Below are 24,938 nucleotides of genomic sequence, written 5' to 3'. Positions count from 1 at the left end.
TACTTTTATATACATGAGTTAGAACATTACCCACAGATCAACTTAACAGTATTCCTTTGCTGTGTCAAAAAGTAGTCAACAAGTTCATATTCAAGTGAAGTTCATATTAATGCAGGTTTTGTTTCTTGGTGATTCTAAGGACGCAGGCTCTGGGTGGAACCAATAGTTAAACAGATCTAACATGTCAATTAGATTGATTTCATTCCCTAACATGGGATGACAGCACTGGAGGTCTCATGGTTTCTAAGATATGAGGTCACTAACCTTTTAATTTCCTAGCTCCGTTGGTTTGACACATGGGAATGTGTCAAAAAAAGGGGGGAGTTGAGTATTAACATTAATCAAGGGTTATATGAACATTTCTATGACTTCATTTGTGTTTTAATAACTTAGGTTTGGTAAATTTAAGCTAATAGTGACCCTAAAGGTTTTATAAATCATTTTTCATCATTGAATCATTGAAATGAACTGAATTTTTTTAGGGGGGGGGGGGCAAATGTTGGGATTATAAATGGCTAATTTGTTTTTGATGCCTTTTGTTAAAATGAGTGGTCCTAATAATTTTCTTACACACCTTGCAAATGTGCTTATAATGAGTTGGCACTCGGTCTTTTGAAGGTCATAAGCTTCGTTCGGCGTGATGGTCCGGATTGATAAAGTGTAGGAAATGCCTTGAGTGCAGAGGGCTAAATGCAAACACGCTTACACACACATAGGATATGATTAGAATAAGTCCCTGGGACATTCTCAGTGTTCTACACCAATTCTGAATCACTGGAAGGTCAATAGATAACAACATTAGATTATTAGGGCTAGGTAGGGAGGTGTTTTGGTTTTTTGTCTCTTACAGAGAAAGGAGCAGACACCAGACGAGGTCACAGATATACGAGGATCCTTTGCAGCGGAGACAGACACAGTGATGGCCGAGATACCAACTGGGTCCAAGTGTCATGGCGTTTGGGCTCCGATTAGTCACCTGAAAGGATGGATCCCATAAACACAGCGATAACCATGAAGGGGTTGGCGGAAATCCAGGAACACCAGAACAACGACGTTCGAGAGGCTCTTGGGCAAAAGGGGGACACGTTCCTGTTCCTTTTTCTGGAGGATACACCGGACCGGAGGATACACAGATTGTTGTTTGAAATCGGGGCAGAATAATCCCCTGATCTGTGCAACGACTGAAGGGTTGTCTAACCCCTGAGGTTGAAGAAAGAAGAGCAAAGGGCCACCCAACTGGACGACACTGGTGGCTGCAGCAATAAAATAAAGGTCAAAAGCTCCTTGGACAGAGGTTCTAGTCTGAGTACGTCTGAAGGGTATAAGGTAGCACCAAAATAAAGCTGTGGGAGACCTGGGGAGTGTCATCTGTACCTGCTACTGTTGTAAAAATAGTTTTTCTTGCATCTGAACCGCGCGAACACAGAGGTCATCTCACATATGGTTCGCCCAACAGAGGGACAAAGGGCCGGAGGAGTGAGTCAAAATGGACCCGGCCACACTGGATTGCAGGGTGTAGGTGAGCTCTGGAGAATCCAGAGCTCAACAGAGGGAATTATTAAATTTTAATGTTGGGTTATAATATTATTTTATGCCTAATTAAGGATTGTGAATTATTATGTAGTTTTAGTTTGCATTATTCTCCTGAACTAGAAGAAGCTGATAACTATTGCATTTGTTAGACTGATTTGCATTACCTTAGACTGCTGATTTATTGTGAATGAATGATGTTGTTTTATGATGCATTATACTGCTAAGTTATAAGAAATACTGTTCGCAGAGAGTCATCGTCTTATTTGTCTGATTAGAAGAGAACAGAACATACTGGAGCTTCCTGCTCCATCTCAGCAGGAGCAGATAAACAGGGAGCCAAGGTCGTAGCTTAGGCGCCATGTGTGAGAGAGAGTGTGAATGTTTATGCTTTTATGATAAGGTGGAGGCACCAGAGCCTATAAGAGTTTGAGCAATGCTCCACCATTTTGAGATCTGATGCTGTCTGCATACGGTGTTTATCTCCCACGCTGTGATCATTAAAATCATTGTTTGACTGAACCCGACCGGACCAGTGTTGTTCTTTTGGTTTTTCATCTTGTCTCCATCCCCAATTTTGAACTCGTAACAAGAGTGAAATTTGTTTTAATTCATTCTACACAATTTAAAAAGTTTAGGAAAACAGAATTAAATCTTGTTGTTTCAACAGCTACTTTGTTAATCAAGGCAATGATTTCACTCATTTCAACCAAATTATTTCAATTAGATTTGTTTACATTTGTTACACATTTAGAAACCCACTACTTTACAAAAAAAGTCACAATCAGATTATGATAACATTATCTTTATTAACTGGATTTAATGGACAATATAAAAGCTCACCATTTTTGTACACCTGCAAGCATTATGCCACTTCAAAAGGTAAAACGTTAGAATACTTATTTACATAGGTAATATGTTGGAACTAAAGCTTCCACAACTAAAAACAGATGAAAAATTTGCTCAATATATCGACTGCATTTAAAAAAATTAAACTAAAAGATAAAAATACATCTCCCACTTGGCAAGTTAAAACATGTGACAAAATAGAATTGTGTGAATTTGGAAAAATAGAATAAAATAATTAGAAATAATTTGGGGGCAATACAACAACAAAAAAATCCATAGGTGATGAAAATCTATATTTGTTTGGTGTATCTCATTGAAATAATTATTAGTTTGACCAATTTTTATATTTCTGTATTTATTTTTTAAATTTTGGTTGCAGTCCTCCACAGCTAGCAATATAGTTTTGCTGTGTTTTAAAACATGCTAGCAAGCAAAATGGACACAATAATACAGTGAACTTAACAGGTGGCAGTGGTCTTAAACTTTACAGGCCATTGACACATAAACACAACATAGTACTTCTGTCAGTACTTCTGATCCATTTTGAGCCATCTATATAAGGACAAACAAAAATCATCTGCAGTGCTGTATAAAAGGTGAATTGCCCAACAGAGAGAATCCAAAAACTTTAAAAAAAAAAATTTTTGAATGAAAGAAAAAAATATAAACAACTCAAATATTAACATTATATATTGGAAATCACCATTGCACCAATGAACCATTCAAGACCTATCAGTCATTTTCAAGTGCTCTCACCCCATAAGCTTGTTTTTCAGAAACTGTACCTTTGAAGAGAGCTTTTGTCCATCAAGATTTAAAAGTATCTTCTGGAGGACTTCAAAGGTGCATTTAAGTTCTGGTGGGTAGCTCAGGTTCAAACAGTATATGAGTCCAAACAACAGAGCACATGCTCGTGCAATGTTACCCAAATCAGTGTTAGCCTCCACACCCTCAATCAGGACACCAACGTCCTCTGGGTCATCTTCAGGTTCAGCACCCTCCTTCTGGATGACGTACACCCCCATCACAGTTTGCTCCATGCAGCTTTTTGCCTCGATGTCCGTATCCTACATGAAAAAATATAAGACAACAAAGTAAAAATTAAGAGATTGTTTAAACAACTGTTTCTATGCTGTTCATAAAATCCAAGTAGTCAAAGTAATAAACAGAAAATTACACTCATCGTCATAGTCTTCGTTTAGGTGGATGCACAAAGACTTCAAGATGCATGCTCGTCTGGTATGGATGTTATCATGCTGGAGAGGAGGAGGAGATAATATGAGCCAAAACCATTCTGTTTTTCTTAAAGCTAGGGTAATCAGTTAACTTGCATAATTATTCTTTAGGTTAGAACCTGGCATCTACCACTTGTTAAGCCGAAAAAAAATTGACAACTTCATCTCCAAATAAAAGTTATTTTTGCTGCCTATGACAAAGTCTACTCAATCCTAATACAAACCTTGGAGATGGCAAGCATGAGACCTCTTATTTTCTTTCCATGTGTCCCTCCTTTGGTCAGAAAGATTTCCATTAAGCGTGGCGCGTATTGGTCAAGCTCGGCAAAGAAAGTAGATAGCAGAGGCTTTGTGGTGATTCGCAGAAACTCCTTGTCAATCTGCAATAGAGAACAAATACATTGATTAAAAAGTCAACTGTATATTTCACTCACTTCACATCTAAGCTGACTAAAGCTGCTTTTAGAAGACCATGCAGACATCAGTGCTGTCTGTGTAGGACATGAATCAGTCTGTGTCAGATCCTGAATTTGAAATTTCCACTAAAGTCACAAGTAAGAGGCAAGTGGAACCAAGATCGAGGCCGTTTGCTTTTTGAAGTTTGCAAAGACTGCTAAATTGCACCAGTGGTAGTTCACTCTTTGCAACATAGTACACTGTTCTAAACAGATTTTTCAGGTTTATTTTTAGTATATTGTTTGCAATTGGTGTTTGTTCTGGGAAAGATATTGCAGACTGAGCAATAATCCATTTCTAATGGGGGCCTTTCTTCAAATGACTGGTCCCAGTAACAAAGGCGCTGGTCGACTCAGAAATCGAGGGAAAACCAACAACACACCCGGCAGAACATTATGTTATTTACACGGGTGCACATAAGTGGTCCGCATGTGCGCATTCACTGTCAAAATAAAAGACGCGCAACAGATAAGAAGTTGCAACGAGCGTTTGCATCCATATAAAAAGCACTGTTTTTGTCCGCTAGAGTGGGATTTTCACGGCACATTCCGCACCACATCTCTGTGCGTTCATCATTTGTTTGAAGCCAGCTCACCTCCTGCAACCACTTTTCCGAGAATACGCGCTTCTTTTGTGGTTCGGACTCCTTCTGACATTTCTCTGGAGGTGGAGGAACACCAAAGTAATTGCTTAAAGGAGCTTCTTCGACATATTTAAGAGTTCTAAACAAATGTCTGTCCTCCTCCAGAAAATCTTATGTATGCAAACACGCGTTGCAACTTCTTATCTTGTGCGCGTTTTTTATTTTGACAGCAAATACGCACCTGCGGACCACTTATGTGCAGCCCTGGTTATTTAGCTCGTCATATTGCAGCCACAGAAATTCTTTTGTTCATGAAACCATAAAGCTGCACTTTCTTTTTGCCTTATAGTCTGATTTGTCATAACTTTTCCGTTTTGTGGTAAGCTTTTCTTTGGCTGTCACTTCTTCACCCTGACCTGTCTTATTTGGCTCAGCAGAACTAAAATATATATCCTGCTGCTTTTACACACCCACTCACATAACGCTCAGTGATTCTCTGCGCGATCAACCTCTCACATGTTTAAGCTGCGGGAGATTTCACTTGTCATGTTTACATAGTAAGCTAACGATTGATAAGACGATGTCAGAGGAATTGGTGCGCAAATTATCATCACTCACCAATCAGTACTGTCACTCTCTATACACAGTTCGCGCGATTGCAAAGTGAAAGCAAAAAACAAGCGCGAATTCAAACGCAATTTCAATATGTCACATATTGACAGTGGCTCACCGATGCCAATGACATAATTACCCAGCTACATTTCCGAAAGAATGCAAAAGCATTGACATAATTTTCCTTCCTATGACAGCCCGACGGGCAGGGCAGAGATAGATTTTGGTAGCCCGACTGGAAAAATCGCTAGCCCCGGGACGTCGGGCTAGCGATTTTGCGAGCCCTGTACAGTGTTTCAATAATTTGTACCTACTACTCTCCCTGATGGAACAACGCTTGCACTGCCACATACAAGTCACTGAAAGAAAAAAAGAAAAGCAGTTTTAAGGATAGTTTTATTGGCACCTTTTTTTCACTTTGATTAAATCATAAAACTATCATAAAAAATATATGATGGTAAAAGGCTTACCATGTATTAAAGAGGAGGCACAAACAATCAGAAAAAGGGGTCAGCTTTCTTTGTGGTGTTACTATGGTAAAGAAAACAGACAAAATTATTTTATAAAAATTCCAGTGGATTTTTTTTTACTTTGTTGCAAATGTATAAAAAAAATACAAATACATATAAATACCTCTTGCAATATAAAATTCACAGATAAATATCCAATCTGTTGCCAAATGTAATAGCAGTGTTTCACACTATGCAATAAAGATGCTGGTAGTTGCGGTAAAGGTCCGACAGGCAATTTTCATAACTATCCGCCATTGCCTTTTCCTTTGACCTCGTGCTTATGCTCTTTTTCCCATGCACTAGTATTCAAGTCAATTCGAAGGATGCAGCCCCTGAATTTGGACACAGCTAATATTTAGCAACTCGCATGCTAGTTTAACTTGCATTACTGCGCGAGGCCGAATGCTTAAAATAAAAGGAGAGAGAAAGAAAGAAAGAAAAAATGCAAATGATAATAAAAAAGTGAACAAAGACCATGTCTTGCAATAACCGTCATTTAAAACCAAAGTGAATGCTAAGAGAGCTAGGTAAAAGTTCAATGAGACAACCATACTAGCTTTAGCTAACTTCATTTACTTTGAAAGTGAATTACAAACGTGTTAAATGTTGAATTAAACATATCAATAACCGCTAAAAACACTATAAGACTAACTGCAAAAACGGGTAAAAAAAAAAAAAAGAAAAACAATGAAGTGGAAATGCTAATAATAGTATAAATATACCCAGAGCGGATTAGAAATCAGGTATTAGACGGTACCGATTGGCACCGTCTAATACCAGATTTTCACTGTATTTGCTCCACTCCCGCTGTCTAATGACAACTTACACATTTGGAATTAAAAACATTGTTAAACAATTAACGGACAGAACAACTTCGTTTGACCAAGATATTTTGAGTTATTTATTACTTACCTGTATTGTGGAAGATTCCGCAGAGGGAAATGGCAGTCCACTGAACACATATAACTTTCTCCGCGTTCCCGCCTCTTCACTTCTGGGAAGTTTGAGCATGCGCACTAGGCATCGGTTTTAGAGTTGTTGATTTAAAATAATTACATTTAATTGAACTGAAGAATGCAAATCTAGTTCATTAAACTTTTTGTTATTTTATGTTAAACCAACAACTGATAATGATTTAAAAACCTAAACTCAATATGTTCATGTTAAATAGACAAATGTCTATTGACTTAATCAAACAACTGCCTTAGTTGACTTTTTTGAGTGTACATACATAAGTTACTCATAAATAAATAGCTGGAAAAGAAACATGTGTAGTTGTAGCAGTAACCAGTGTGTTAAGTGGATGCGTTGTACAGGGAGATGGCCACAGGCAGGAAAGATTTCCTGCCATCTTCTGAAGATGGCAGGTCTCCGTGCAGTGGCTGAAGTCTGTGGTGTAGAGGGTGAAGAGGAAGGGGGAGAGGACAGTCCCCTGTGGTGCCCCTGTGTTGCTAATTACCTTGTCAGACATAGTGTGAGGAATTTATTGCCAGTGTAGTGGGATCTCTCAATGCGCATTGGTAATAAAGCTTTGATGAAAAATACTCCAGCCTCATCTGACTCTTTTTGTCCGGCTGGGATATCAAACGGTCAAGAAGAAGTAAACCTCAAAAACACTTAATTGACTTCAAAAGTATGAACACCATGAGCACATTTTGTTAATGAGAAGAATAACAGTACACAGTTAGATTTTAATGTATATTTATTTTTGGAATATTGTAACCGAGTTGTTTATCTCCCTTCTCATTCGGGCAGGAAGTCTGTAAAGTACATGATATTTGTAAGCTGCAAACAATTTTATTCTCTCTTGTATTATTCGTGATTAAAAATGAACATCTCTTTAAAGACATTTCTTTTATTTCTACGTGTGATGACTTCTTCTGGGCTTAATACTTACCAAAAATTAGGAGGCGCTGTAGATATTCTTGAATATCCTGAATGAGAATGAGGAATAAAATATCAAGCCGTGGTAACTTCATTTTCCAGTATGTGTAAATAATAATATAATTTGTAACTAAAGGTACTGGATTAATAGTACCGGATTCAATTTTATTAAAATTGTACTGAAGCCTAAATTATATATAAACTAACAGTGTGATCTCAAAGGTACTGGATCTGCTGCTTAGATATGGAACATTTTGAAACATAACAAAGAAATAACCACTCACTGGAATTGCCAAAAGGCCATCGTTAGACGAAAGTCCAGTTATTACGAACTCTCTGAATTTTATCTGGAGAAATATACAATATTAAAAGAGTACAACCACACTGTTCTGTCTATGAAACAGAAAAGAAGAACTCGTGTGTCTAATATGAGTTTTGTGATGCGCTCTAGATATTCATGATATTCATGAGTGTCATGATTCGGCTGTGTGGCAGGCAGGAGAGGACCCAAACTAAGAATACTGGGCCAACATGGCCCAGGATCATGACAATGAGAAGCTCAGGACACCTCTGATTTTCTGAATGTCTGATCTACTCCTGGATATGATAAACTATAGTTCATCATATCCAGGAGTACCACATGCAGGGGTGCAATCCAGGGTGCATCGTTATGAAAATACTGAGGGATGAGTAAATGTGTTAATTAATACTTATTAAAAATTGTACTGAAGCCTAAATTATATACAAACTAACAGTGTGATCTCAAAGGTACTGGATCTGCTGCTTAGATATGGAACATTTTGAAACATAACAAAGAAACAACCACTCAATTGACTTACCAGAAGGCCATCGTTGGGCAAAAGTCCAGTTATTGCGAATGCTCCAGATTGTATCTGGAGAAATATACAATATTAAAAGAGTTAAAATCTACAACCACACTGTTCTGTCTATGAAACAGAAAAGACTCTGATGAAACATAGTTCATCATATCCAGGAGTACCACATGCAGGGGTGCAATCCAGGGTGCATCGTTATGAAAATACTGAGGGATGAGTAAATGTGTTAATTAATACTTATTAAAATTGTACTGAAGCCTAAATTATATATAAACTAACAGTGTGATCTCAAAGGTACTGGATCTGCTGCTTAGATATGGAACATTTTGAAACATAACAAAGAAACAACCACTCAATTGACTTACCAGAAGGCCATCGTTGGACAAAAGTCCAGTTATTACGAACTCTCTGAATTTTATCTGGAGAAATATACAATATTAAAAGAGTACAACCACACTGTTCTGTCTATGAAACAGAAAAGAAGAACTCGTGTGTCTAATATGAGTTTTGTGATGCGCTCTAGATATTCATGATATTCATGAGTGTCATGATTCGGCTGTGTGGCAGGCAGGAGAGGACCCAAACGCACACTCACGGGGACACGGGGAATAAACTCAGAGAGCACAGCTTTATTGCTGGAAAGGCAGATCACGGGTAATACAAAACTAAACTGGGAAAAACTAAATATAAAGCTCACCAAGAAACACAGGGAGAATCACACACAGCATGAGGGAGAATGCGACACCGAACTGAGGGAGACGCAGACATAAATACACAGAGGGTTAACGAGGGAAGTGGGAGCACACGGGGAACACAGGTGACACTGATAATCATAACAAGACACGGCAGGAGTAAATGTAACACTGACGGGAGACTGTCAAAGTAAAACAGGAAGTACACAGAGGTTCAGACAGGAGGAGAGAGAGCACGGGGAGAACACAGACATAACGGGCTGGGGAAAACATGGAATAGAACACAAGGAGAGACGAGGGCTCACAAATACACAGAGGGGCACACAGGGGGTAAGAGTCACAAGGGGAAAACACATAAGGAACAACGTAAAAGGGCAACCCAGGAAGCATGGCCTAAATAAGGAACAAAATACAAAAATACATGAAAACTAAGAATACTGGGCCAACATGGCCCAGGATCATGACAATGAGCAGCTCAGGACACCTCTGATTTTCTGAATGTCTGATCTACTCCTGGATATGATAAACTATAGTTCATCATATCCAGGAGTACCACATGCAGGGGTGCAATCCAGGGTGCATCGTTATGAAAATACTGAGGGATGAGTAAATGTGTTAATTAATACTTATTAAAATTGTACTGAAGCCTAAATTATATATAAACTAACAGTGTGATCTCAAAGGTACTGGATCTGCTGCTTAGATATGAAACATTTTGAAACATAACAAAGAAACAACCACTCACTTGACTTATCAGAAGGCCATCGTTGGACAAAAGTCCAGTTATTGTGAATGCTCTGGATTGTATCTGGAGAAATATACAATATTAAAAGAGTTAAAATCTACAACCACACTGTTCTGTCTATGAAACAGAAAAGAAGAACTCGTGTGTCTAATATGAGTTTTGTGGTGCGCTCTAGATATTCATGACTATCCTGAATAGGAATAAGAAATAAAATATCAAGCCGTGGTAACTTCATTTTCCAGTATGTGTAAATAATAATCTAATTTGTAACTAAACAAAAACCAGAAACTAAAAAAAAAGAAAGAATGTTATTATAAGAAAAACAACCAAACTTCCCTAAAATTGACACATTTCATTTATTTTCTTTTTTTTTAATACTCACAGTGAGCAGCTCAGGACAGCTCTGATTTTCTAAGTGTCTGATGTACTCTGGATATGATAAACTATAGTTCATCATTTCCAGGAGTACCACATGCAGGGGTGCAGTCCGGGATGCATCGTTATAAAAAAAATACTGAGGGATGAGTAAATGTGTTAATTAATACTTATTAAAAATTGTACTGAAGCCTAAATTATATACAAACTAACAGTGTGATCTCAAAGGTACTGGATCTGCTGCTTAGATATGGAACATTTTGAAACATAACAAAGAAACAACCACTCAATTGACTTACCAGAAGGCCATCGTTGGACAAAAGTCCAGTTATTGTGAATGCTCTGGATTGTATCTGGAGAAATATACAATATTAAAAGAGTTAAAATCTACAACCACACTGTTCTGTCTATGAAACAGAAAAGAAGAACTCGTGTGTCTAATATGAGTTTTGTGGTGCGCTCTAGATATTCATGACTATCCTGAATAGGAATAAGAAATAAAATATCAAGCCGTGGTAACTTCATTTTCCAGTATGTGTAAATAATAATCTAATTTGTAACTAAACAAAAACCAGAAACTAAAAAAAAAGAAAGAATGTTATTATAAGAAAAACAACCAAACGTCCCTAAAATTGACACATTTCATTTATTTTCTTTTTTTTTAATACTCACAGTGAGCAGCTCAGGACAGCTCTGATTTTCTAAGTGTCTGATGTACTCTGGATATGATAAACTATAGTTCATCATTTCCAGGAGTACCACATGCAGGGGTTCAGTCCGGGGTGCATCGTTATAAAAAAAATACTGAGGGATGAGTAAATGTGTTAATTAATACTTATTAAAATTGTACTGAAGCCTAAATTATATATAAACTAACAGTGTGATCTCAAAGGTACTGGATCTGCTGCTTAGATATGGAACATTTTGAAACATAACAAAGAAACAACCACTCAATTGACTTACCAGAAGGCCATCGTTGGACAAAAGTCCAGTTATTACGAACTCTCTGAATTTTATCTGGAGAAATATACAATATTAAAAGAGTACAACCACACTGTTCTGTCTATGAAACAGAAAAGAAGAACTCGTGTGTCTAATATGAGTTTTGTGGTGCGCTCTAGATATTCATGACTATCCTGAATGGGAATAAGAAATAAAGTATCAAGCCGTGGTAACTTCATTTTCCTACAAAGCCCCGCAAGGGACATGGGAGAAAAAAAAATTAAGATGAACCTTTGCGAGATCTCGCAAAACTAGCTCGGGATTTCGCAAAAGTTTTGCGAGATCTCGCAAAGGTAACTCGGGATCTCGCAAAACTTGAATTCCAACAATGGCGGCAGCTACTTAGTTGTAATATTACTCTTTCTGGGTCACAAACTAAACTTTTAAGATATTTTAAGGTGTGAATGTAGCTGTGTAAACGTCAGATATCTGCTCCGTTTACAAGACAACACGTATTTGCAAAAGTGCTCCTACGTTTTCGGAGACGTCTGACACCCACCATCTCGAAGCTAATGGGAAGTTGAGATCTACTACAGCCGGGGGGAACACCGCTCTCCCGGCACATCGTGCCTCGACCTCCTGGTACATCGTGCCTCGACCTCCCGGTCGGCTTCGAGCTGGCGGCCTCCGAAGAATGTGGCCAAAACTTTTGCAAGATCCCGAGTTTGTTTTGTGAGATCTCGCAAAAACTTTTGAGCAAAAGTTCATCCTAATTTTCTTTTCTCCCATGTCCCTTGCAGTGCTCCGCATTTTCTAAAATGTGTAAATAATAATCTAATTTGTAACTAAACAAAACCCAGAAACTAAAAAAAAAAATGTTATTATAAGCAACCAAATGTCCCAAAAATTGACACATTTCACTTATTTTCTTGTTTTTTAATACTCACAATGAGCAGTTCAGGATGCCTCTCATTTTCTGATGAAGGAGTAGCCCCCAGGAGTACCCTCATGACTCCAGGAATAATAAACAACTGAGGGAGGAGTAAATGTGTTAATTAATACTTATTAAAAATTGCACTGAAGCCTAAAATATATAGAAACCAACAGTGTGATCTCAAAGGTACTGGATCTGCTGCTTAGATATGCAACATTTTGCAACATAACAGAGAAGCAACCACTCACCTCGGTGACCGGAAGGCCACAATCAAACCTATTACTGATCAAATATCTAAGAATCTAGAGAAATATACAATATTAAATCATTTAAAATCCACAACCATGTTTCTTTTCTGTCTATAAAACACAATGAATTGTGAGAAGCATGAAGAAATGGTGTTGCATTCACCTGTGATGCCATGCTTATCCTTCTTACTTAGGTTGCCGCCTACATATATACTCTGTGAGCCTCTCCAATTGGCTGATGCTGTTTCATTACGTGTACTGCTGGAATGTTGACTGTCAAGGCTGAAAGGTGTAATGGAAAAATTTGAGTCATATTCTGTCTCCATGTAATCTTTCATATAGACTACATGATGTCAAAGTTATCTTTAATTAAATATTTTGAGTTTACAGACTTTTTGTCAAAAAGCCTGTGGCCTGTTGCCCTGCTCTGTACTACTAACTGACCAATCTGCAAAGGTAACAGTCACAAATACAACGTGCTTCAGTGTCTTGATTTGCACAACAAGACTAAAGTGTTGATGTTTGCACTTTCTGATTGAAAGTCAAAACAATTTACTGTCATTATTATTTAGAGTTGCAGTATGTAACACTCCAGAGAAAAGTGATGTTTCTTAAAATAGTAGTCATGAGTCACAGAGACCTTAAGAATCATGTTTAAGATGGATTTTTTTTCGGAAATTACATTTAAGTGTTGTTTTTATTTATTGTTTCCTTCCACCTTTTAGTTTTCTGTCAGTTAATGTTCACCCTGTAACTGCAGGAATGCTGTAAGTCCTGAAAAAAGAGCAGCACAAAGGATTTCACAGAAACCACCTGATAATGTTCGCATTACCAGCTGTTTTAAAAAAAATGTTTTATTTGTGTTTATCTGTATCAGGCTCTTGCAATATAACACAACACAAGTTAGTTTTTGTTACTTACAACAGGCAAGTCAGTGTTTGTAGGGTTAATCAGGCATCTATAGGTCTAGCCCAAGGTTGAACAGCAGAAATGCTTTTGTTTCTGTAACGACAATAAATAAAATGTCAATCACTCACACATAGACGTGCAAATGAAATCCTTACTTATTACAGGGTTAAGCATTCATAGTATTCACTGACTAACAATGGGTCCAGCCTCAGATAAAAGTGTAGGAATGCTGTGAGTCCTGAATGAAGCTGGTACATCAACATTTTTGAGGCAGAAGGTATTCAGGGAGAAGTTCAAATGACTTGGTGGAAATGGTCTGCCAAAGACTAGTCTTCGATCACCGCATGTGCATTTTCAAAATAAACACAGACAACAGATCAGCATAACAAACATGTAGAGTGATTTAATAAGTAATAATAGAGAACCCACACAGCATCATGAATGAAGTAAAACTATGATTTATTTATAAAGCTGTTTTAAAACCTTGTTGTTCTGCAGTTTTGTGAATAGAAGCCTTGATCCAGAAATATAAAACCTATACTGATATAAAAAATAACAGTCATCTGTATACTGACACTTATTTGTGTGCAGCATAAATAAGTGTGAGAGCACAGATCCCTGTAGTGAGCTGCTGATGATCAAACTTGATTGGACATTAGGGCTGCCACAATTCGTCGACTAGTCACGATTACGTCATCGACTAATTTAATAGTCAACGCCACGTTTGAAGCTTTGTAAGATCCTGAAAGACGCAGGACTAAGAAGTAGGATTTAAGAATATAGTAACAGACTGAAACAGAAGATGGCAGCACTGCATCTACAAGGATCCCAGCTGCCGTTAAACGCCGAAGAAGAAGAAGGAGCAGTTTCCGGTATCGTAGCTGTTGTCGGGTAGTGTCCAAATTCAGGGGCCACATTTGTAGGTCGATAATGTTACAGCGGTTAACAAAGGTTTTCCAAACTTGAAGACTTGTACAAATGCGTCCTTTATTTCCCCAGATTTGAAGGATTGGTCAGGTGTATTCTTCGTGATCCAAACTATCCCAGAATTCATAGTGCGGCTCAGCCAATTCCAGTTTTCAACAATGGCGACAGCTACTTAGTTTTAATATTACTTTTATTACTCTTTTTGCGTCACAAAATAAAGTTTTCAGATATTTTCGGCGAGAACAGCGAACTTCGGTGGCAGATCCTTTTCAAACCCCCCGTGGTCTTTGGCAACTCAGGTTAAACATGATATATAAATCACTTAAATAACCTAAGAATTGTCGCGAAATCGATCAATGTAGAGCAGTGTCACAAACCATGGAGGCCCCAGAAAAGTGCAATCAAACGTTGAGTTTATTAACAGCCCGGAGAAAACATCAACATATGTCTTCTGACCAAAATACATGTTGTGGATAAAGCAGTGGGGTACACGCCCCCCCATGGCGTCAATTACAGATTAAAATAGGTTCCAGACATTAGTCACAGTTAATCGTACATTTTAATAGCTATAAACAGACATAGAACTTCTCTTTTCTATAACACCGGCCATATAAGGTAATAAACTTCAAGCCCTCAAAGTCTCTGAGGCTAATTCTTGACTCTGGTCATCTGTTGCCAAGTAGAGTAAAATATAGTGAGACACCAAATGAGTTTAAGGCCTTAGGCCTGACACATTCCTAGATTATATGTATTATATGTACTGTAAGCATGCATTGCAGTTATCTTTCTATGTTCTAGTTTCCCTCAGCATGTATCACCTGGACAGTCACGCCAGTGAAGCTTAAGACCCTTAATGAACCGAACATCAACTCAAAATAAGCACAGATATGCAATGTGTATAAAATACTTCTAACCGTACTTGTGATAAAAGTTAACATAATGGAAGGATCCTCAAATGGACATCTTCAATAAACAACTGTAATGCAGTATCAATACTATGAGAAATATTACTAGATGAAATAATGCTGTAAAGAATGTTATTAATGCAATTATAATGATGCAGATTATATGGCAGCAATAAAATAATTTCTGTATCTCCACAGAATGTTACTGTTTGGCTTTTTTCAGTGTTTTATTTGTTCCTGAGTAAATTGGTTTCGCTGAGATTAAAGTTATAGTTTTCACACAGCTGAATAAACGTCAAACAGAAAACTGATTAAACAGAAGTGTGAGATGGTCGAGAATTTACTCCAGTGTCCTTTTTATTTTAGATAGCAAGGAGCAGACAGCTGAGTTTATTAAACTCCACCGAGACAATCTGCAAATACTGTCATCTTGTCTTTATTTTTAGTTAGCACATACCTTAAAAAATATAAGCTGTAAGCTAATGATAGTTATATAAGAGCAGATGCATGTTGGTGCAAAAAGCTGTACTTTTATGTCCAATGGATGCTTGATCTGATTAGTCGACTAATCGCAAAAATAATCAGTGAATAGTCAACTATCAAAATAATCGTTTGTGGCAGCCCTATTGGTCATGAGCAGTGTTGGGAAGGTTACTTTTAAAATGTATTCCATTACAGATTACATGCCCCAAAATGTATTCTGTAACGTATTCCGTTACGTTACTCGACGAGAGTAACATATTCTGAATACTTTGGATTACTTAATACAGACCTTCCCAAAGTGTGGGGCCTAGGGGGCGCAGAGCTATGGCGGGGGGGCGCGGGATGACAAGGGGGGGGGGGGGGGGGGGGGGGGAGAGACAAAACGCTTGGACACTGCTAGCACGGGCGCCTACAGAAACGCAAAGCAGGAGATGAAGCATAGCTGAATATGTTTCCAAATCAACTTCATTCTAAGCCAAAGATTAGAAAATATGGTGAAGCATATCTTCCCTTCACCTGCACAAGTGCCGAGGTAGGTCTCCCCTGCAGAATTGCTTTTCCCTTTGTCGGGAGCAGTGCTGGGCTGTTTAAATCACGGACAAACAGTAGTGATGTGCGTTACCACTGATTTCCTTTCCGATCCGATACCAAGTAATATTCAGGGTGGTATCGACGATAGTGATCCGATACCGATACTTTGTACAAAAAACGGATTTTATTTATTGTATCTCAAATTATAGCACTATAATGATTACAGGACATCAGATTACTTGTTCTTATCACTTAATAATGCAGAGTTCATCATATAGAAATAAAAAAACTAAAGTTGTGCGCTATTTGAACACCTTGCCTGCCTGCAGGACTAAAGGACTCCGTGAGAGACTCTCACCCTAGCAGCACCTGTCCCTCTCCTCCTCTTCAGTTCGCCTCAACATACGCTCGTCATATTCTGTGATACGATTTACTCTGAGGTGTTTGACAAGGTTAGTGATGTTGCCACAACCATACATGCCAACCCTCCCGATTTTTCCGGGAGAATCCCACCTTTCTCCAGATTTTCCACCCGGACAACAAAATTGAAAAACCATATCGCAGAATTCATAGCGCGGCCCAGCCAGTTCCAGTTTCCAACAATGACGGCAGCGACTTAGTTTTAATATTACTCTTATTTCTCTTTCTGGGTCGCAAAAAAACTTTTAACATATTTTCAGGTGAGAATGTAGCTGTGTAAACTTCAAATATCTGAGCCGATCGACACATCGTCTTCAAACCCCCGCGGGCTTTCACCACTCGGGTTAAACATGATGTACAAGTCACTTTGATAACTTAAAAATGTTATTGTTTGGCTTTTTCAGTGTTTTATTTGTTCGTGAGTAAATCGGTTTGGCTGAGATTAAAGTTATTAGATTAGATTAAATTAAATTAAACTTTATTATTCCCTCGGGAGGGTTCCTCCGGGGTTTTCACACAGCTGAATAAACGTCAAACAGAAAACTGTTTAAACAGAAGAGTTGACGTCAGTGTCCTGTTATATTTTAGATAGCAAGGAGCAGACGGCAGAGTTTCACTCCACCGAGGGAGCTCGTGACGTACTACCCGGCTTTCTTTAGACCGCGAAGGCCGGTCCTCAGGTGGAAGCAGCCTCTGAATTTGGACACCCCCGCTGTTTCCGGGCCGGCCAATAATAACGGTGACATTTAACGTATTTTATCCGATAAATAAACCCTGTAAAATATATTTATCCCCCCAAACAGCCCCTTTGAATGTCTCCCTAATTCTGAGGTCTCAAGGTTGGCAAGTATGGCCACAACACCTCACTATTTTGCCACATTTATTGCAAACCACGTCTCAGCTGTTTGTGGAGGTAAAATACATCCGCACAATTACGCTCAGCCATTGTCGTGAGTGCGCACGCCAAGGGGCTGCGAGACATTTATACAGCCGTATTTCGCACATGACTATGAAAGGCAGAAGAGGAAGTAGTTCCTTTGAATGTAGACAATCCGAATGTTATAGTTTCTGTTGGGTCTGTGTTTCCACAAACCCCGCTAATTCTAGAGACTTATTCATCATGAAGAAAACAAGACAGTCGATCGATCCATTACTTGCGCAAGGGAGGCCTCTCATCAAGTCAAGTCAAGTCAAGTCAACTTTATTTGTCAATTCTGCCACATGTACAGGACATACAGAGAATAGAAATTGCGTTACTCTCAAACCCTAGTGATTAGAAAAATGCAAATAAAATAATTAAAAAGTAAAAATTTAAATAAATTTTTACTTTTTAATTATTTTATTTGCATTTTGCATTTGCATCTGTGTCCAGCACGACAATGACCCCAATGGTGGCCTCCTCTCGCTGCCTTTTATTGACAATCTTCAAACAATAGTTTACAAAGCACCTCCCCTTGCAACCCCCCTTTGGTTACGTAGACAAGGCACTGTATGTAAATGTATATGTGTGAACTTCTGTAAGAGTGTGTGTGTGTGTTATGTGAGAGTGAGTGTGTGTCAGACCTCCTGCTGACCAAAGGGTCGTAAACGCAGGAAGCTTACATCAAAAGAAACAGATCTTTCAGATAGGATGTATCTACAATAAAACCTCCCCCAGCACAGAGTGGTTGGAGAGGTGGTCAGGATCAAAGGGATGGCTTTGATCCTACTGCTTAAACTAAGACTGTACAAATTTAAGAAACACAATGGCAACATTCAACAATTAGACTTAACAGTTTCTTTCCACTGTGTTCCTGTTAATGATAAACTACAAATTTACTCTAAATTACTAAAATATCGATATTTTAATGTGAGAATCGATTCTAGAACATAAATGATTGGTATCGGAGGAATCGATATTTCAGGATCGATCCGCACATCACTAACAAACAGTATCCCACATTCGTGATTTTTAGTTCACAAACACTTCTTGTAATGACTAACTACTCCTGACATTTTGGAGATATACATACTATACTATACTTTATACAGTATAGTTACAGACTATAGTTACAAACTATCTTTACTTTGTTGTCTGGGTCAACTTTGTGCCACCTGTCCACCTGAGGACCCGGCCTTCATGGTCTAAGTGGGCCGGGTCCTCCAAAAGCCAGGTAGGCCGGAAGTAAGCGACTGTGACGGTCTAGCCTTCTGAATTACGTCACGAGCTCTCTCGGTGGAGTGAAACTCTGCTGTCTGCTCCTTGCTATCTAAAATATAACCGGACGCTGGCGTAAATTCTCGACCATCTCCTACTTCTGTTTAATCAGTTTTCTCTTTGATGTTTATTCAGCTGTGTGAAAACCCCCGGAGGAACCCTCCCGACGGTTTAATACAGTTTAATTTAATCTAATCTAATCTAATAACTTTAATCTCAGCCAAACGGATTTACTCAGGAACAGATAAAACACAGAAAAAAGTCAAACAATAACATTCTTAGGTTATTTAAGTGACTTATATATCATGTTTAACCTGAGTAGCGAAAGACCGCATGGGTTTGAAATCGATGTGCCGGGAGTTCGCTGTTCTCGCCGGCTCAGATATTTGAAGTTTACACAGCTACATTCTTGCCTGAAAATATGCTAAAAGTTTATTTTGTGACCCAGAAAGAGTAATAAGAGTAATATTAAAACTAAGTAGCTGCCGCCATTGTTGGAAACTGGAATTGGCTGGGCCGCACTATGAATTCTGCGATATGGTTTTTCAATTCTGTTGTCCGAGTGGTGAATCAGGAGAAATGCGGGAAAATGGTGGCTCCAGGAGATTCTTGGGAGGGGCACTGAAATTCGAGATTCTCCCGGAAAAATCGAGAGGGTTGGCATGTATGGTAACAATACATAAAGCAACTATCAGTACAGCAGGCATCGAACATTCAACATGCCCAGACATAATTCTAGCACAGAGATTGCAGAAAGAAACTGTATTCAACACTCACGTATATAACAATTTCAACAATTACACAAGGTTTCTATTTAGCATTAACCAACTTAATAGCTTCTGTAGCGTATTAGCGTAGGATAACATTAGCATAGTCACGAGGGAACAAATACACACAATAGCATTTGACATACACAACATCACGCAAACAGAACCCACATTCTGGCATTCACACACAGCAATAAACCAAATCCCCCCAAGTTGCAGTGAGAGGACACAAGGAAAAAATGCTGGCTATCAGCAGCTAAGAAGGCAGACTAGCAGAACATGGCACAGAGTGGTGCATTCAAGGAGCGTTAGCAATAGATATGGTGAGTTCAATGAAGTAAGACATATCAACTTCCACAGCAAAAACGCTATCAATAAAAAAACCACAACACTTCAACCAAGCAAACACTGAAGGTTAACCCAGGAGGCCCTGTCCTAGGAGTCCTGAAGGAAGCCGGTACATCATCATGAAGAAATTCATGGTGAAGTTCAAATGACTTTATGAGAAATGGTGTAACAATGGGTCCAGCCTAAGGTGAAACTGCAGGAATGCTGTGAGTCCTGAATGAAGCTGGTACATCATCATGAAGAAATTTAGGGTGAAGTTCAAATGACTTTATGAGAAATGGTGTAACAATGGGTCCAGCCTAAGGTGAAACTGCAGGAATGCTGTGAGTCCTGAATGAAGCTGGTACATCAGGATACATGCAACTGAAAGAATTTCAGGACTTTGTTTGTACATGCAGATAGAGATGGTCTACCATAGATGAGTTTTACATTCTCACATGCATCTTCAAAACAAACACTGACAACAGATAAGCGCAATAAATGTAAATGTATATGTGTGAACTTCTGTAAGAGTGTGTGTGTGTGTGTGTGTGTGTGTGTGTGTGTGTGTGTGTGTGTTATGTGAGAGTGAGTGTGTGTCAGACCTCCTGCTGACCAAAGGAAAAAATAAATGATCAGCAGAGTATCATGTATGAAGTGAAACTAAGATTTATTTACCTGAGTTATGGCTGCTGGAACAAAGATGTTTCTAAACTTGAGCCTTCGTCCAGAAGGAAGAAACTGATCCTGGTGAACAAGGACATGGGAAGAAGGGGTGCTCACATTTTGTTGGCAAATGGTTATGGTAATGTTGATTAAATGGTAATAACATGTTTTATCATACACCTTTTTTACATTTTTATTGTGTAACTTTAACATCTACTCTTACTAGTTAGAGTTCATAGAGAGATGAAATTAATATTGAGTTTGTTGATGTAGCCCTCCAAAAAAGTTTCAGTTTCTCATGTGGCCTCTTGGGCAGTGGCGTGTCTAGAAAATTTTTGTTGGGGTGGCCAGGTAGGGGCACAGATTTGGAGAAGGGTGGCAGATGTAATTGGCAGATAATGTTTAAAAAAAAATTCTACCAACCGTTAACCATAATTCAATAACCCTATAAACCTAACAACCGAATGCACTTTTAACTCTTATTAGAATGAGATTTTAACCACTACGGTGCAAAGTTTTTAGATACTGTGTTGATAAAGTACAAGAGATACAATCAGTCAGTGTTTATTCAGCAGTCAAGGACAGCAATATTTACATAGTATTTTTACTGACATGTAGTGCACATATGTTTTGGGCAAAAACATTTTTGAATATTAAAATACGAACATTTGTAACAAACAATTGACAAATTAGCCAATGCCAATGTAAAACTTTATCTGCCTATTAAAAAAGAAGATAATCTTCTCACAAACTGGTGTTTGATTTTGAAACAGGAAAAAAGTGGGGAAACAACTGAAAAGACTAACATTTGAATAAAACCTGAAAGCAAGTAAATACTTTCTATGCTGCCTTATCTTTTAACTTTATGCATCAAGCAAAAATTTAATTATATGCAACATTCTCTGACTTGAATAAATTAGTTTAACATTTAAACCTATTTTCTACACATTCCAGCACATAAAATAAAATATTTTTTGTGTTTACACTCACTCTTTCAAATAGATGCAAGTAAAACACAGCAGAAAATAAATAAAGTCAAAGACTCAGCGGTCCTGGTGCTCTATTTTCACCTGTAAAGCAGGACTGCGGTAGGCGGAGGTTTACCCTGGTGCAGGTGTGCTGCGGTCAGTTGAAGAATCCGCGAGTTTCTCTGTGAATTTCCCATTATGTCGTTGCGCACTCGGTGCTTGCTTGGGAGTTTAGGGGTTTTTTTCGCTGTAAAAAGAAGTTTTCTTCCCACGCACGATGGACGCTAATGTTTTTGTCACTTTTTATGGAATCAAACTCAAAGTAAGGTCAGTACTTCCACGCTTTAAACGCTGCACGCTCATACTCTCTCCCACAATCGATATGTGATCCATTGTTGATCTGCACACAGCTGTTGTCACCAGTGGTGCCAACTCCTCAGTAAGGAAAATCGCTATTGATTGTCCTAAAAGTCGCTAAATGACGTCATTGCCTAATTTGCATAATTGATCATGCTAATCTAATTGTAACCTATGTTGTTGGAGAGAGAAATAACATCGTGGAAGAGACATAAAGTGAGTAAAAAACGTCCTAAATGATTTAGAGTTTATTTAGAACTACAAATTAAATTTCTTTTAGCAATTATTGTTTTTTTTTAATGTCACAATTCCAACCCTGCTCCTTTACCCGGGCTTGGACCGGCAAAAGTGACCCGAAATAGGCGCTCTGGTGGAGTTACTTTGTGTGTGTGTGTGTGTTTATAAGTAGTTTTAAACCTTGTGATCCACAAAACAGCATAAGAGTAAAAGAAGAACTGACTGCGTTACAGCACCCGCTGCTTGTTGAGAGTAAAACGATACGCGCTATCACGTCTTTTTTTAGCGACTTTCTTTAGAAAAAAAAAGTGGCTAAGGGGTCTGAAAACTCGCTAAATATAGCAACAAAGTCGCTAAGTTGGCAACACTGGTTGTCACTAACGGCGCACTTGCTTACGTCACTGTCGTGAGACATTCTCGCAAAAAATCACGGTTTTAGTAACGCAGTAACGCAGCATTCCTACGGGAAAGTAACGGTAATCTAATTACCGTTTTTGCAATAGTAATCCCTTACTTTACTCGTTACTTGAAAAAAGTAATCAGACTGCCCATCTCTGGTCCCAACACTGGTAATAAGTAGGGCTTTTGATTATCGATTTAGAAACAGAGAGATAGAGCTCTGCATGAAGTGTGATTTCATCGTGGTGGAAGTTAAACAGCAAATGCAAGAGGAAATTCGTGATGATGTTTATGTGAAGCAGCTGGTTACAGCTTCAGAATCGAGCGCAAAAAGGATGTAAACACAAAGCGCCCGCAGACGCTTCAAATTCAGTGAGCTCTCAGAGTACCCCCTCTGTATGCTTGCACAGACCCCTACAGTAGGGAAACATGCAAAACGGTGCCCAAACCTTTGTATTTTAGCTTTATTTATGTCTTACACAGCATCCCAACTCTTTAGCTAACTTAATAACTTTAGCTAAAGTGAATAGTTGGTCTAATTCATTAGTGCAGCATTACTGGGTCTGAGAGGGTCCAAGATGACAACTTTGGAATTCTACTAGAAACAGTCGATCATATTTGTTTGTCAAAGCTGAATTCAGGGCAAACTACGCTAAATTAGCGTTTTTAGCTAACAGCTACAATAAGCATAAAAGTTACCTTACGGCTATCATTTGTTAACATGACGCTTGTTCTTATACATGTAATACATTTATTACCAACCTCAGAGTTTATCCGCTGGTCATTCGACATAACGAATGACTTCTGAGGTCTTAATTCAGCTCAAGACGCTGTAGATTCCCGTCAGTAACACTTTCGGTCCGCTAGTAAAACATAGTTCTATTAATCTGCGCTTGAACCGGAACCGGATGTAAGTTCCAAAAAACTGAATTTTGGAACTGAAATTGAATTGTAGAACTGAAACTGAATGGTGAGAAGTGAAACTGAAATTATTCGAGAGCTGAATTTTTAAAGGATAAAATGCAGTTTCAAAGCAAATCAATTCATTTTCAAAATATAAAATTCAATTTCAATTTAGTGATGATCATTTTCAAACCATAAATTCAATTTCAAATTAGACTAATTCAAATTCAGTTTTCAAAAGCATTTATTCAAGTTACAATTCAGATTCAATCTGAGCAATTCAAATTCAAATTTAACTTATTCAAATTCAGTTTCTGATGGCACAGATTTCTGCCCATAGTGTCTGCATACGTGCTGTCGGGTGAAAAGGCAACATCTCCGATTCGGATGCAAAAAAATTTGGAATTCTGACTTTAATCTCAGAATTCAGGAAAAGAAGAAAAAAAAAGAGGTGCCCACTTTTTTTTTCAGTGGCCCTTAATCCTCTTCTGTAATTTTAGCTGTTTGGTGGTTGTAGAAATTCTGGCGTTTTGGGCAAAATAAATGTATATTTAAAAATCGATTCAGGATTTTAATGAATCCTGAAATTTAATGAATTTGTGAGATTTTATTCTTCCTTCCAGGTTTTAGATTTAGTTTCTTTTATAGTACACACCCTAAAAAATTATTCAGGGGCTTATCTCCACGCCCCAAATGGCGGAGAACTCTCTACGCCCCAAATGGCGGAGAAGCCTGCGTCTCTCTCACGCGGCTAGCGCGCTCCCGTACCTGCGGTCAACGCAGGGTCACGTAGCCGCTCTCTAAGGCCTTCTGTACTCACTGTTTGTTTACGTTCATGGGAAGAGTCTCTGGATCCCGTCAATCGTCATCCATCCCGAGGGGAGGTCAGGCGCAAACTTCCCGGCCTGGTGACAAGCCAAAAACACCAGGGCTTTACGTCAATCATCCCAGACGTTGCGGTGGCGTCCTCTCCCTCTCCTCGGTGGATGCAATGTGTTAGGCTCCGGCTCCGAAGGACCAAATAAATGTTGGGTCTGTGTTTCCACAAACCCCGCTAATTCTAGAGACTTATTCATCATGAAGAAAACAAGACAGTCGATCGATCCATTACTTGCGCAAGGGAGGCCTCTCATCTGTGTCCAGCACGACAATGACCCCAATGGTGGCCTCCTCTCGCTGCCTTTTATTGACAATCTTCAAACAATAGTTTACAAAGCACCTCCCCTTGCAACCCCCCTTTGGTTACGTAGACAAGGCACTGTATGTAAATGTATATGTGTGAACTTCTGTAAGAGTGTGTGTGTGTGTGTGTGTGTGTGTTATGTGAGAGTGAGTGTGTGTCAGACCTCCTGCTGACCAAAGGGTCGTAAACGCAGGAAGCTTACATCAAAAGAAACAGATCTTTCAGATAGGATGTATCTACAATAAAACCTCCCCCAGCACAGAGTGGTTGGAGAGGTGGTCAGGATCAAAGGGATGGCTTTGATCCTACTGCTTAAACTAAGACTG

General features: G+C 38.7%; 1 protein-coding gene across 1 annotated transcript; it reads right to left on the bottom strand.

Moving 5' to 3' along the window:
• Positions 1-2,347: 2,347 nt before the first annotated feature.
• On the bottom strand, positions 2,348-12,608 carry LOC143413906 (uncharacterized). Its single transcript, XM_076877313.1, has 18 exons — positions 12,597-12,608; positions 12,434-12,487; positions 12,199-12,282; positions 11,273-11,326; positions 10,982-11,113; positions 10,609-10,662; positions 10,317-10,448; positions 9,935-9,997; positions 8,863-8,916; positions 8,501-8,554; positions 7,946-8,008; positions 7,675-7,711; positions 6,690-7,537; positions 5,736-5,796; positions 5,576-5,624; positions 3,839-3,994; positions 3,557-3,635; positions 2,348-3,446 (listed from the first exon to the last, which is right to left on the bottom strand). The coding sequence occupies exons 1-13, from the start codon at positions 12,606-12,608 to the stop codon at positions 7,521-7,523; spliced, it is 810 nt and encodes a 269-aa protein (XP_076733428.1). The 3' UTR covers positions 2,348-3,446; positions 3,557-3,635; positions 3,839-3,994; positions 5,576-5,624; positions 5,736-5,796; positions 6,690-7,520.
• Positions 12,609-24,938: the final 12,330 nt, after the last annotated feature.

Source organism: Maylandia zebra, linkage group LG2 (assembly GCF_041146795.1).
Source record: "Maylandia zebra isolate NMK-2024a linkage group LG2, Mzebra_GT3a, whole genome shotgun sequence".
NCBI lineage: Eukaryota > Metazoa > Chordata > Actinopteri > Cichliformes > Cichlidae > Maylandia > Maylandia zebra.
This window is presented reverse-complemented; position numbering and strand designations above follow the sequence as displayed.